Source organism: Hippopotamus amphibius, chromosome 3, assembly GCF_030028045.1.
Source record: "Hippopotamus amphibius kiboko isolate mHipAmp2 chromosome 3, mHipAmp2.hap2, whole genome shotgun sequence".
Lineage (NCBI taxonomy): Eukaryota > Metazoa > Chordata > Mammalia > Artiodactyla > Hippopotamidae > Hippopotamus > Hippopotamus amphibius.
The window spans coordinates 47735358-47749457 of NC_080188.1; the positions used below are offsets into that span (position 1 = coordinate 47735358).

Below are 14100 nucleotides of genomic sequence, written 5' to 3' on the forward strand. Positions count from 1 at the left end.
TTTGGTAGACTGGAGTCCTTCACTAAACAAAGCAAATGAAAAACCTAACAACAAAAATGATCCCTGACAGCTTGCCAGAGCCACACTGACAGTAGATGCTGCTACCTCCTGGGATTCTCCTCACTGTCTGCTTCTACCCCCATCACCGGCCTCTCGCGGGTCACGCTTAGCTGAGTCAACACCCAAACAAGTCTCATACCACCTTCGATTCTATTCAAATCTTGCTCTCAAGAGCACTGGTTTTTCCTGTACCTTTTCCTTCCCAGCCAAGGCTGTCAAGGAACCTGCTGCAAATCCCAGAGTAGATGGTGGGGGGTGCGTGTGCACGCGTGCGTGTACACACTAAGTAGGAAAGGGGGATGAGAGAACAGAGGACAGTTTACAAATGCAATTGCTAACATGTCTAAAACGGCTGCTTCTTTATTTTTATCTCCTTCCCTGACATTCAGCTCAGAGAAGGACAATTATCATTACTAAAGCGCTGCTACTCACTGAAAGTCTCCAGGAATCAGGTGCTGTGCTAGGGCTTTATGGACAGGATCTCGAAGCCTTACGCTGGCCCTGCAAGGTAAGAATTCCCAATCTGCAGATAAGGAAATGGTGGCACTGGTTTTCCCAAACTCACAGAGCTAGTAAGTGAAGTCAAATCCCACCAAATCTAGGTCTCTGGGTTTGCAAAGCTGATGCTTGGTCACTCTAGCAGCTGCCACCCCACCACACGAGGGTAGAGCTGCCAAATTTAGTGAATAAAAACAGGATGCCCAAGGATGTCCCAAATATTGCACAGGCTATGTCAAAAATGCTTTAATTCTTAGGATGCAATGCTAAAGGAATCAGGGGCAAAGTGTTGTAATATCGCAACTTGCATTCAAATAATTCAAGTAAAAGTGTATGAGACATGAAATTAATATAGGAGGATGCTAACAATTGATAAATTGAAATGAATCAAATATTGCATAGACACCCTTACCAAAATATTATTTGTAGTTTATTTGAAATTCAAGTTTAACGAGGCATCCTATATTTTATCTGACAACCTACCCCAGAAAGATGGTGAAACTGTGGAGAAACCATCCCTTGGGCTCCGAGACCTTCCTGGGCCACTAGACAACCCAGTAACTAGCAGAGTTTTCCATTTATGCTAAATTAAAAATCAGCGTAAGGTTCCCAATCAGTTTTACAATGTGACTTTGGATGCTGCAGAACATGACGAATTGTTCCAGGCATAATATGGTGGCACTACCATCAGAAGAAACATTGGAAAGATGATCAAGTTATGTGCTCTATCTGCAGTATCAACTGCCAAATTAATCATTTGGACTGAAAAACTTACCTTTCAGTTATTTAGCCAATATGTATATATTGAGAGCTTTCTCTATGCCCAAAAAGCATAGGCTCTGTTTCAAGAAGACATCTAGCATGTCACAAAACTGACATGCATGTAACAGTGAACATTTACGTGCAAGGCCCAAAGAGGGCCTTATGTCTGAGATTATTTGGATCATTTCAATTGCATGGATCCATTCTAAAATCCCCATCTGCATACCTCACAGGCTGCTCAACATCTACGTGACCAAAAAAGGACTCATGATTGTCTCCCCTAATCAATCACTCAGTACCTCCTCCTCTTCTCCACTTCTATTCTTCTGCCTATTTCATCACCCGCGTGGACTGTGGCAATACTGTTCAGTACTATGTAGTCTCCTAATAGGTAACTAGGGAACAGGTAGGCTCCTAACTGGTCTCCTCCTTTCCTGCATTGGCCCTTTCAAAGCTATTATCCACATCTGCTTCCAGGGAGTTCTATCAAAAGTGCCTATTGGGACAGACACTCTCCCTACTGCTCACAGGATAAAGTCTGAGGTCCTTGACCTGATGCAGCCTGTCACCTGCCATCCTCTGTCATCCCCTGACAGGCTCTTTAAGCACCAGCAACACTCAACTGCCCACCTTCCCCCAGGTATGGGCTGGATTAGCTGCTTCTGCTGAGAGCTGACCTGACTTGGTACAGCCACAAAACACAACACATCCAAGCCAGCCTGACAGAGATCTTTCGGGAAGGCAGCACAAGAAAGGCTGCTGAACCAGCTGTCCTTGTATAAGCCACCTCCAGATGATAAAAATAAGCACACAGGGAACTGCGTTGGGCTTTGACGGGAGTAAGTAATACTTTAAAGGAAACTCTCAGGCCTCAAGAGCACTGCTGGCTGTTCTTTTAGTTCAACAAAGTGCTACTTAATAATTAAACACAAATGCACAACTCAGCCTCCATCTACAGGGTCTAAATTCACCCAGAGATAATGCAGACCAACTTTGGGAACCTGATCTAATAGCATGTGGATGATTCTCATTGGATTCCAGGTTAATAAAACTCAGCAAATATCAAAACACCAGTTGGTTTGCATTATTTAAAAAATTTCTCCCTGAAATTAAGCAAATCCAATGCAGACTCTTGTAGTAATGTGAGTAATTGCACTATTTACCTTTTTAAATTCTCTGTTGAGAAAAGAAATACACTGCCATTAACATTTTATCCTTATTCACTGACCTTATTTTAACTCAACAACAAATGCATTGGCTTTTTTCTTTAATGTCACTGTTGTTGAACTCATTTTCCTTTAATTGCAACTCCAACGATTTCAGCTAATGAGCTCTGACAGTTGAGGTTCAAATGTTAGTTTATGTGTAAGCTGCTACTCTGTCTATAAATTACATACAGAACAAGTGGGTGGAAGTGTCATCCTGAAAAAGCTCCTGCTACAAAACACCCACTAGAGTACTTTTTAAACCCTTCCAGGTAATCACAAATATGAAATCAAGGCTGAGAACTGCCAGCCTAAAGGGAGAAAAAGCAGCTACCAGATAGAAACTTAGTCAAAAGGACCAGGTGAAACTTGGGGAAATATATGTGGATTCCAGCCAGCGGGGAGTGGCGGGGAGAGGCTAAAGGAGTGGATGAGAAAAAGGATTCTAAGATGTGAATAAATAAGAAGTGTGGCCATAACAATAATGCTGGGTTGTGTGTATAACTTGTGGAGCCAGTCACTATTCTACATCCTGTTTGGTTGTGATTATATCTCTCAAAGATGAAATAAGTGATGTGTGTATCACCTATTTATATCTACGTCTCCTCTTCCTTCCATGACTGTGGATTATCAGAAGTATAGTATTAAAAGCAATATCCTTAAAATGGGACTTGCAAGAGTAATGATTACATTCCCGTAACAATGGCATTCTGCCTTGCTTTCTCTAGAAAGAGTGTAAAACAGATACCGAAGGAGCCACATGGGAAAGGTCAACGAGTGAAGCAGGTGCAGGTTTGTACATGTTTGCAAGCCAAATCCTAACAATAATATTCGCTTGTACACAGAAGTATGCCCTCTCCCATTTTCGTTAAACGCATGACCCCTTCAGGCTACCTTTCATTTTCCTTCTTTTGGTAAAGAGCATCAGATGCAAACAGATTTTTCTCCACTCTGTGAAAGACAGCAGAGCAAGCACCATGACAAAGGGCACCTTCACTGAGCCCTGGAGTCAGGGGACAACAGCAGTGTTACAGTGGTGGGAACAGGGAAAGAGGTCCCATCTGAAGGGCAGCCTCTCTTCCGCCCAGCTGCTGCCACACAGAACTGTAATGGGGTCAACACTGCAAAACAGCCACATGTTTCTGGGGAAAGCTGGATTATTTGCTGGAGTTTCCAGATTTTAAAGGAATAACTATTAGCGAGGCAAACGTGACCACTGGCCTGCAGAGCGGAACAAAAATGTGAAGCTAAATAACAATATACAAACAAAATCATCCAAAGATGATAAGTTTTCGTCCTTCCATTCATCCAAGCAGTGTTTAATGACCATCTACTTTGTATGACATTCATTCAGCAGGTTGGGAAGATGATACAAAGCTACATATAGCAGGACCCCTATCTTCAAAGAGAGCTTTCAGGCTAGCTTTTCTATCCATATGACTAAATTGTGTCATGTGGATAGAAAATCCCTGGCAGGGCTGAGGCTAGAGAGGAATTATCAAGGAATTCAGTTATGGAGCTGCTAATGTTCTAGTCTAGTTTGATTCACCCACGAGATAAAAACAGGGGACTCACTGAACCTGCACCACTGATGGCCCCAACTACTGGACTATCCTACACATTGCACGCGTGAGGAAACTAAAAGGACATGTAAATATATAAGAAATTTAAAATCCTGGTGGTTCGAAAACATTAATAATATAGTTTCCAAACTGGCCTTACAGAAATAAAGCAGGGATATTATATTATTTTTAAAATTATGCTAAAAATCAACAAGATTAATTACATGAAAACCAGATCAGTAGTTCCCAAAGGGTGGTCTGAGGACCCCTGGGGGCCCCCAAGACCCTCTCGGGGGGTTCCCCAAGGTCAAAACTATTTCCATAATAATACTAAGACACCATCTGCCTTTTTCACTCCCATTCTTTCATGGAGCATGGAGTGGAGCTTTCTAGAGGTTTGTAATGATGTCACTGGTCTGACAGTTAACGGAACATGTGCTTGTGTTTTAAAAATGTATCAGTTTAATATGACCCAGCAATCCCACCACTGGGCATATACCCTGAGAAAACCATAATTTAAAAAGACACATGTACTCCAATGTTCATTGCAGCACTATTTACAATAGCCAGGACATGGAAGCAACCTAAATGTCCATCAACAGATGAACAGATAAAGAAGATGTGGTACATATATATATATATAATGGAACATTACTCAGCCATAAAAATAAATGAATTTTAAAGTCAGCCTATTACAAAAAAAAGAAAGAAAAAGAAAAAAAAAAGAAATGAATTTGAGTCACCTTAGAGATGTGGATGGACCTAGAGTCTGTCATACAGAGTGAAGTAAGTCAGAAAGAGAAAAACAAATTATCGCATATTAACGCATATATGTGGAATCTAGAAAAATGGTACAGATGAACCTGTTTGCAGGGCAGGAACAGAAAGGCACATGTAGAGAATGGATGTGTGGAGATGGGGTGGGAGGGAAGGGAAGGGTGGGATAAACTGGGAGATTAGGTTTGACATAAATACACCACCATGTGTAAAATAGATGGCTACTGGGAACCTGCTGTATAGTACAGGGAGCTCAGCTTGGTGCTCTGTGATGACCTAGATGGGTGGGATGGGTGGGGGGGAGGGAGATCCAAGAGGGAGGGGATATATATACCCATATAGCTGGTTCACTTCACTGTACAGCAGAAATTAACACAACATTGTAAACCAATTATACTCCAATAAAAAGATGTACCAGTTTTAATTTCTAATATTATAAGTATCGACAGATATAACCCACAGAAATATAGGTTCTTTGGGGTCTTCAATAATTGTTAAGAGAACAAAAGGATCTGAGCTTCAAAAGTCTGAATTAGATTATAAATTCCATAAGAGTAAGGACTGTATCTTGTTTACCACTGTACCCGTAGCTCTTAGCACACTGCCTCACAAATGGTTCACACGCAGTAAATACCGATATTTGCTAAATAAATGGATGACTGCCAAAGAATATACCTAAAACTGCTTTTGGATATAGAGAGCAAACACTGAGAGCAGCCTTTATTTTCCTCAGTTGCTCTTGACTAGTTACCAGCTCTGATAAAAAAAAAAAAAAACAAACAAACAGCTGCTTCATGTAATAAATCCTGTATAGAGTATATATTTTGATGACATAGGCCGTGAATGCCTGGTCACTTGGCCAACATCCTGTGTTTTCATTAATGATGTTATAATCCCACCTGCTGATTCTTCCCTGGGAAACAAGCAAGTGTCTGGCAGAACAGATGGCCCCTTCGCGGCGGGCTGACAGTGAAATCTTGCACTTTATTCAACAAGAAAGCAAAAACGATTCTCACAAGCAAGAACCTTCCCCCCTTCCCAAAAGATATTTCCTTTAATGTAAACCTGCCAAATAACAGTAATTACTAAGAGTAATAGCCCCAACTAGAATTATCAACTCTTTTATATGTTAGTTATACCAGTTGAAAAAAGTTAAAAATAAATACAGTGTAGGAGTAGAAACACCCCATTTCTGTAAAGTATATGTGTTACTATATACGCACAATGAAAAAATATGGATTAATCAACAATATATTTAACAGTGATTATCTTTGTTTTATTAATTTTTGTTGTCTCAGACTTTTTACAGTGGTATTTTTTAAGAACTTTTATTGAGATACAATTGACATACAATAAGCTGCATATATCCAAGGCATGTATTTTTTTTACCAGAAAAATAAACAAAAATAAAAAAGAATATACAAAGTTTAAAAAAAAAGAAAGAAAGAATTGCCATCTCAAGGACTGAAGACATGGGTTAACATAATCCCCATCCAGCTCAGTCATGGACTTCGTGGTTAGCTCTTTGACCTGGGTGCTGTTCCTAAAGACTCTGATTGAGCAGGGCTGCTGGGGTCTGTATTTTTAAAATTTCCATAAGTGATTCTGATGTTCCCTAGAGTCTAGGGACAACACTGAGAACTACTGGTTTGCCCCATTGTCTTAACCATTAGTAATAAATGCAGGCATGGTCACCATCAATTAGTAAGATGCTGAAAGAAACATAATACGATTTTGATATCACCAGATCATGTTTCTAAAAGCCAGGCAGGAGTTGGATAATTTGCTTAGGAGTTAGAGCATCTGGCAAGTATACAGCCTCTGTTTTTAGATCTATGGTTTCTGCTTGTGCTGAGCCAATCGCATGACTCTGTCACGAATCTGGAAAGAAGAAACTGAGAGATGCAGCACATTCTTGGGAGGCTCAGCAGCTGGAGAGTCACATAAGGTCAGGGCTAGGGAAGCTACAGATGAGGAAACAGCCTGGGCCCAAGGAAACAGCCTGGGCCAGAGGAAACAGAGGAAGCTGGTTGGTGGGGAAAGCAGAGGAATGACTGGGAGACACAGAGTGTGCCTGGGTCCTGCTGACTTTACAGTTTCTACTGGATTCGTAGGAGGCTTTATGTGCTGTGGTTCTTACCCTTCGACTTCTACGAGCTTCCTCTTCCAGCTTTACAAAAAAGAAAAAATTCCTCTTTCTCAAGCTAGCTTGAGGGGGCCTCATTTCCTCAGAGAACACTGCTCCTTTTTAATGCCAAGAAGTAAAGAACAATGTGATATGTGAGGGTAGAGTTTACTGTCACCAGGAATCTTGTGAAAGGAAAGAACGTGCTAGTAATTGCTCCAGGATAACAGGTGTAAATAAGCCAGACCTGTCAAAGGTAACGGGATATAGGGTCATCCTCAGGATTGAAAGAGTAAATTAGGAGACCCAGCTTGCCTGCCTAGCCTCTCAATTTGGACTTTGATAAGTCACTTACCTACGTTTCCAGTGTCATATACGTAGTGTAAAGATAATTTGATACCCACCACCAACAATTTAAAAACTGACACAGTCTGTTTCCTTGACTAGAAAATGACAGATTAAATGATGCCTAAGGTTTTTTTCTTAATCTAAGATACTTATGTCTTCTTAACTCTGAAAAGAGACAACTTAGGAGATGAGGTAGCCAGGCAAGAAGGAGCCCTTTAAGATTATATACAGTTGATTGTCATTACATAAACAACGAAGATGTTTTACTCATTTGACTTTAAAAAAGATCCCACATATTCACCAATCAATGCTATTTGGTTAAATTATCAGTGATTATATTTTATTTCTTGAGGCACTAGAACAGCTCCAAAGTTGCTCTGGCTCCCGATGGAGGCCAGCTGGTACTTGCCCAGAGCTTCAGGTTCTGGCGAAGGGTAAGTGAATCTGTCCTGTTTGTCTCATTGCTGCGACCTAAGGCTATCATCCTTCCTTGGTCTGTGAATAGGCAGCGAAGTGTCAACAGTCTCTTGCCCTCTCACTGCTTCCTTTGCCAGCCCATCTCTTATCAGCCAGCCCTGACTTTGGCCAGCTCTGCATCGTAATTTCTGGGGGATGTTCAAACTGTCAGCAAGCCTAAAGGCAAATTTAATATTCTGAGCTGCAGAGTTGTTCTTAAGCATAGGTCACATGCCTGTGTCATAGAATCTCAGAAATTTGGAGCTAGAAGGATCTTTATCTACTATATAACCTTCAGTTCCTAGATGAGAAAAGAACAGCTGGAAAGAATAACAAATGTTTACTGTTGGCTGTACAAACATGTTGCCCATACAAATAACAATAACAAATTCAGGCACTTGGGAGGGACTGTGCTACATACATGCTTTACACCAATCCTTTTAGTTCATTCTTGCCACAACCCAAAGGTAGATATTCTTATCACCCCCATTTTCAAGATGAGGAACCTGAGGTTTTGAGGGGTTCAATAATTTGCCACTCAGCTTGTCCAATTTAATCCAAGTATTTGTTAGTGACAGAAAAAGAAGTTTTAACCAAGTCCTTCTGATTCTTAGGAAATTGTTCTTTCAACTAAGATGATCAAAAGTGAGGCAGCAGGCATTTAGCTACCTACCATGTAGCAGGCACTGCACGAGGTGCCAGGACTATTAGTGGGGTTACCAAATGAAATGTAACATAAAATCCTGCCTTTTCAGGCACTAGGGAGCAAAAGAGATTGCTCAACAGAGAAGACCGGGTTCATGCTCAGAGTATCTCCCAGGATGTGGGTGTGGGCCAAGGAAGGAGGCATTACTCTGCCTCCTCTGCAACTGAGAAAAGCAAAGAGAAACAATTACAAGGCTTGCTCAACGCAAGACATAATATAACAAGCCAAGAATGGAACCAAACTGTCTTGGTTCCTTCCACTCTATTCAGTGGCCAAAATTAAAATCTCTCCTCAACCACCTCTGGCTACTGTGGGGATCAAAGACAGTTATCACATGAGACAAATTCTTCTAATAGGAATTTGTTAGATTCTCACAATTAGCCTAGCCTACTCATTTGATTTTCATCCTTTTTCTCTCTCCTCTTTTTGATGTAGACAAGGCAGGATACGGAAAATCTTCAAATGAAAAAATTAAGAACTGGGAGTATCAGAGTGGATTATATTACAAGTATATTAAAGTCAAGTTATAAATGAATTTTCTATTAATGGAAATAATGAGGGCAGCCATAATTGAGCACCGATTCTGTGCCTGACGCTGTGCTCGGTGCTTTAAACAGATTACCTCACTCAGTCTCACAACAGCACACACACAGGCAGATGCTGGGTTTGTGTGAAGCTTATACAAGGTGTGGAGGCCCTCCCTAAGAAAAGAAATTCTGGATAGAGAATTAAGTAGAGGGCCTCGGAAGGGCCCGTGCCAACTGACAGACCCAAAGCTTGGGCTTTGTGAGCTTCATGGGAAGTGCACCGCTGTGCCCAAGAGGGCTAATAGCCTCACTTCTCCAAGCAGTGACACTGAGGCTCAGACAACTCAAGGAACTTGCCCAAAGTCAAAAGGCTTGGAAATGTCAGGGCTAGGATTTGAACACAGGCTGTCTGACCTCAAATCTCATATATTTTTTTCTTTGCTTATGTGGCTTCTGACAAAAATCAAACTGTGATCATTTACAAATAACTATACATACTAACTGTATCCCATGAAAAGTACACTCATTTTCTCTAATAATTCTTACAATCCTTCTGTTTACATCAGTTGTTATTATCCCCATTTGCAGATGGAAAAACCCAGAATCAAGAAAGGTTAAGCACCAGCCAAAGGTTATCCAACTAGTACTGGTGGAGCCAGGATTCACGCCCACGAATTGACGTGCAGAGTCCTTCCTCTGGCCCACCATCTCCTGCTGCCACCCCACAGGTGATGTGGGAAAGCAGAATGGTACTGATGGGAATGCGTGGCCTCTGGCTGCCTTCCAACATTCCCACACCTGTCCACAGACACCAGCCCTGTCATTTAGTTTCAAATACCACATTGTGCAGTACTCCTTAACGGGGCAAGGCAATTCTGAAAGTTCATTTCCCTGTACTATAATTTATCATTCAGATCAGAGTCCATTCCTCACGGAGAAAATCACCTTTAAAAGCCAATCACCAAATACAGATGAACCGGTTTGCAAGGCAGAAACAGAGACACAGATGTAGAGAACAAATGTATGGACACCAAAGGGGGAAAGCTGGGGCAGGGGGGCGGGGTGAACTGGAAGACTGGGATTGACATATATAAACTAATATGTACAGGGCAGATAAGTAATGAGAGCCTGCTGTATAGCTCAGGAACTCCACTTCGCTGTACAGTAGCAACACAACATTGTAAAACAACTCTACCCCAATAAAAAAGTAAATAAAATAAAATAATAAAATAAAATAAAATCAAGGCTAAAAAAAAAACCCAATCACCAAATACCAACACAAACTCAAGCCCCTACCAAGCTGCCTTATAACACCCCTCCCCCAATCCTCCCTGCCCACCACCCACGAATGCAAACCCACAGAGCATCCGAAGGCTGATAATATCTGAGACATGGGGGAGATCACTCATCCTTCAGGGCTTTCCTGAAACAGCCTTTCAAAGCCACGTGAGAAATTCAATTGACTACAATCGGGCTGCTTAACTCTAGTCACCCAAGCAAGAGGTTACATCCTTAAACAATTTGCCATGGATCTGCAGGTGGACAAGAGTGGAGAGATTCAGTTTCGTTTTTTCTTTGAACAGGAGTGCTCAGGGAAAACAATGGCCTTTGAGAAGCTCAGACAGTGGGCCTTGTCTCCCCTTGGCAATGTGAACTTTAAAAAAATTAAACTATGCTTTGCCATGGCTTTTTTTTTTTAAGTTGCCTTTAACCATCAGATTTCAAGTAACTGATGGCCTTTAGGGAAGCCTCTATTAAAAGAAAATGTCTGTTGCTTCCTGCAATAAAACAATTTTGCTAACTGGGAGTGCAGTGATCAAACTTGAAGGAGGCCCCGGCTTTTACTATCTGGCCCACAGCTAGTAAAAACCAGTGAGAGAAATTAGGCACGCAGTTATGGGTGCTAACAAGAAAGGCTGCTCCAATAATCTTTTTTTAAAAGGAAAAAGTGATCCCAGTAACTCTCTCTGGTTCCTCTTTCCACACAGATTGGTGGATGTGGGTGAAAGGGCAGAAGAAATGACTATTGTTGAAATCATAGGATGGAAAAATCTGAAATGACCAGCTCTCCAGCTCACGTACCTAGGGGGAAGAGACAGGCTCAGGTTCTCTTAAGAATCTAAATGCATCTCTGCCTGAAGCGTATGGCTGTTTGAGAAGAGCAAGAATCCACCGTGAGACAAAGCAACACAGACTGCTCCTACAAGACACCAAGCTGCTAAGTCAGCCAGTGAGCACAGGCTGATGGACTGAAATGTCACCCGGCTCAGAGGCCTGGCCTGGCTACCAAGTGCCAGGCTCAGCCCAGAAATGCAAGAACACAACAGACCACGAACCCGCTTCTCATCCCCACCCCACACCACTTCAAAGGCAAGCAGGCAACACACCTGCCTGGCTGTGGTGTCTTTCATTTAGCTTTGTTTTTTCATGAAGTGGTAGGGAGATGAGTTTGGGCCCAACAGAGACTGGGGCGTAGGAAAGGCCCAAAGAGGGATGCAAATGATAGAATGTAAGTGAAAGCTTTCTTTAAAACTCTAGATCCATAGTCTTGTTTATTATTCTAAATGAACATAATCTTGCTCACGCCTGTCCTCCCTCTTTAACCCTTACCAACCCACCCCAAGAAGACAAGGAGGAAAGCAGGGCTCTACTCCAAGGGGTTCGCCAGGGTGCAGATTCTCCCTGCACAAGGTTTAGCAGTGAGAGGGTGGGCTGGAAGTGTCCCCCCAACACGCGCGCGCGCGCACACACACACACACATACACACACACACACACACACACACACACAGCCAGCCACGCCTCACCTTCTCGATCTTCTGGTCCACGGCCTTCTGGAAGACTCTGGCCACCAGCAGCGTGACGCTGGTCACCAGCAGAAGCAGGGACAGCGTCCCCACCGCGTAGAAGCAGCACCGGCCCATTCCGCGCACCGCTCACGGGCCGGGACGCGAAGGAAGAAGGATGGAGGGAGGGAGGCGCCGCCGCCGCAGCCGCCGCCGCAGCCGCCGCAATAGCGGCCGGAAGACCCGGGACCCTCCGCTGCACCCGGCCGGCCGGCGGGGAGTGGAAGACCGGCTTTGGTTTCGCTTTCCCGGGCCGGGGCAGCCGCGGCGCCCGCCTGGCCCAGCTCGCGAGGGACAGGGAGCGCGCAGGGCGGGGACGCTCGCCGGCGGAGCTCGCCGCAGCCCCGGGAGGCGACAGCCGGCAGCTGCGCGGGCAAGCGGGCGGGGCGGAGGCTGGGCCCGCAGTCATGTGCTCCGCGGCGGAGGCGGCGATTCGGCCCGCGCGACCCGCGGCCGCCTCCGGCCGTCCCCCCGCGCCCGCGGCTCCCTGCCCCTCGCCCGGCCGCGCCCCTGCCCCCTTGCCGCAGGCCCAGCGGTCACGCCGGAAAATCGCCTGCCCTCCCCGGCTCTACCCCCTCCTCAGACACGAGCTGCGGGCCTACCGAGTGCCAAGCAGGGGGGATTCGGGATGGACACGACACTGCCCCTGCTCTAAAGAGCTCACACGTTAAGGGGGACACTGTTACCGCAATTAAAGCACAATGTAGCAAGTACTTTTACGAGGTGCCTGCGGAGATCTGTGCCAACAAGCACCTCTATCCGGGCGACCTAGGACCCCACAACTGAACTGGGTCTTGGGGGATGGGTAAGAGTTTATCACGTGAGGGGTGTGTGGGGGGGGGGTCGGGAGGAAGCTTTTCGAGAAGAAAAGGCTGTGTTAAGACTGGCAGTAAAAAAAAAAAAAAGACGGCGGTGAAAGAGCAAGATTGTAGGAAGAAAGAAGTTCCTTTTGGCTCTAGGCTCAGGTGTGCAGTGTGGGGTGGGAGGTGTGGAGGCCCCTTGGGGTCAGACTTTGAAGGGCTCTTGTGTCCCATAGGAGAGTTGGGACTTTATCTCTCCGCAGTGGGATCAGCAAGAAGCTTCAAGCAGGTGGCCCTAATGTTCTCATCTGCTTTGCTCGCCAGTATATCCTAGGCAGCCAGGCTAAAGTCCGCATTCAGCAGGGACTCAATAAATATTAGTTTAATGAACAGCAACTATATGCCAGGCCTTGGCTAGGTGCTTACACACACCTGTTTAATACCCACAGCAGCCTTGTGGCTGTTTGTCCCAGTTCCCCCAAAGCAGTGCTAGATGAGAGCACTGTGCCAGAGATTTATGAGGGAACTTGGACAGGGAGCTGGACCTTGGATTCAGATGTGGCCTTTGTGAAGGAGAGAGGCAAGAAAGGAAGGCTGAATGGAAAGAAGCATTTTATGCTACCGTGAAGCTCTAAGAAAGTTCAGCAAGGCCTTGGGGGGGGCGGTCCTCAAGCCAAGCTGCCCTGTCCCAGGAGTCCAGCATCCCCCAGGAACAGGCTGCTTGTATTTAGTCATGGGCTGGCAGCAGCCCTAGGAAACTGGCCTCTGTGCCAAGCTGGGGATGAGAATCAGAGGGTAGATTTTAGGGCTCAGCAGCTGGGACAGTCCATTGGTCAGCTATGCTCTGAGAGATCTGCAAGATCTGCATATCTGAGAGTATGTTTTCTTGGCCACTGTGTTAGTGTTACTCCCATTTTACACACAAGGAAACCATGGCTCTGAGAAGTGAGTAACCTAACAAGCTCAAACAGCTGCTGAGTGGCAAATCCTGCCTGGACCAGAATTCAGGCCTGATGACGTACAAAGCCCCCACTTTTTCTACCCTGTGCATTGCTGCCTCCCCGCTGCCATCAATGAGAATCTGGGAACAAGGGGTTCAGCTGGGAGACTTTGCTGATAACTTGGTGAGACGCTGTGATGCACTGAAAATGCTGGCAAATTCTTTGATACTCTTTCTATTGAGAGGTGGGGTCTATACCATTTCCCTTGAACTTGGGCTGGATTTAGGGATGGAAAGCACTAAATTACCATATCCTGGAACTTCTGACGGTGGATCATAAATACCTTGCAGCTCCTGCCTGGGCCTGTGGAAATGGTAGCTCTTGGTGCCCTGAGCTACCACTAAGCCCAGCTACCCTGAGGCCTCCATGCTGGAGAGAATAGAGGAGAGATCACCGGTGATGCCCTGCCGGCCCCTGGCTGTCCCTGG

The 14100-nt window shown here is 44.7% G+C and overlaps 1 protein-coding gene across 1 annotated transcript in view; it reads right to left on the minus strand.

Annotated features, from left to right (window-relative positions):
• Positions 1-12237, minus strand: part of SCARB2 (scavenger receptor class B member 2) — a 70047-nt gene extending 57810 nt beyond the window's left edge. Inside the window, exon 1 of the mRNA XM_057727840.1 lies at positions 11833-12237. Coding sequence (XP_057583823.1) covers positions 11833-11949 — 117 coding nt within the window. The 5' untranslated portion in view covers positions 11950-12237. The remainder of the gene's footprint in view (positions 1-11832) is intronic.
• Positions 12238-14100: the final 1863 nt, after the last annotated feature.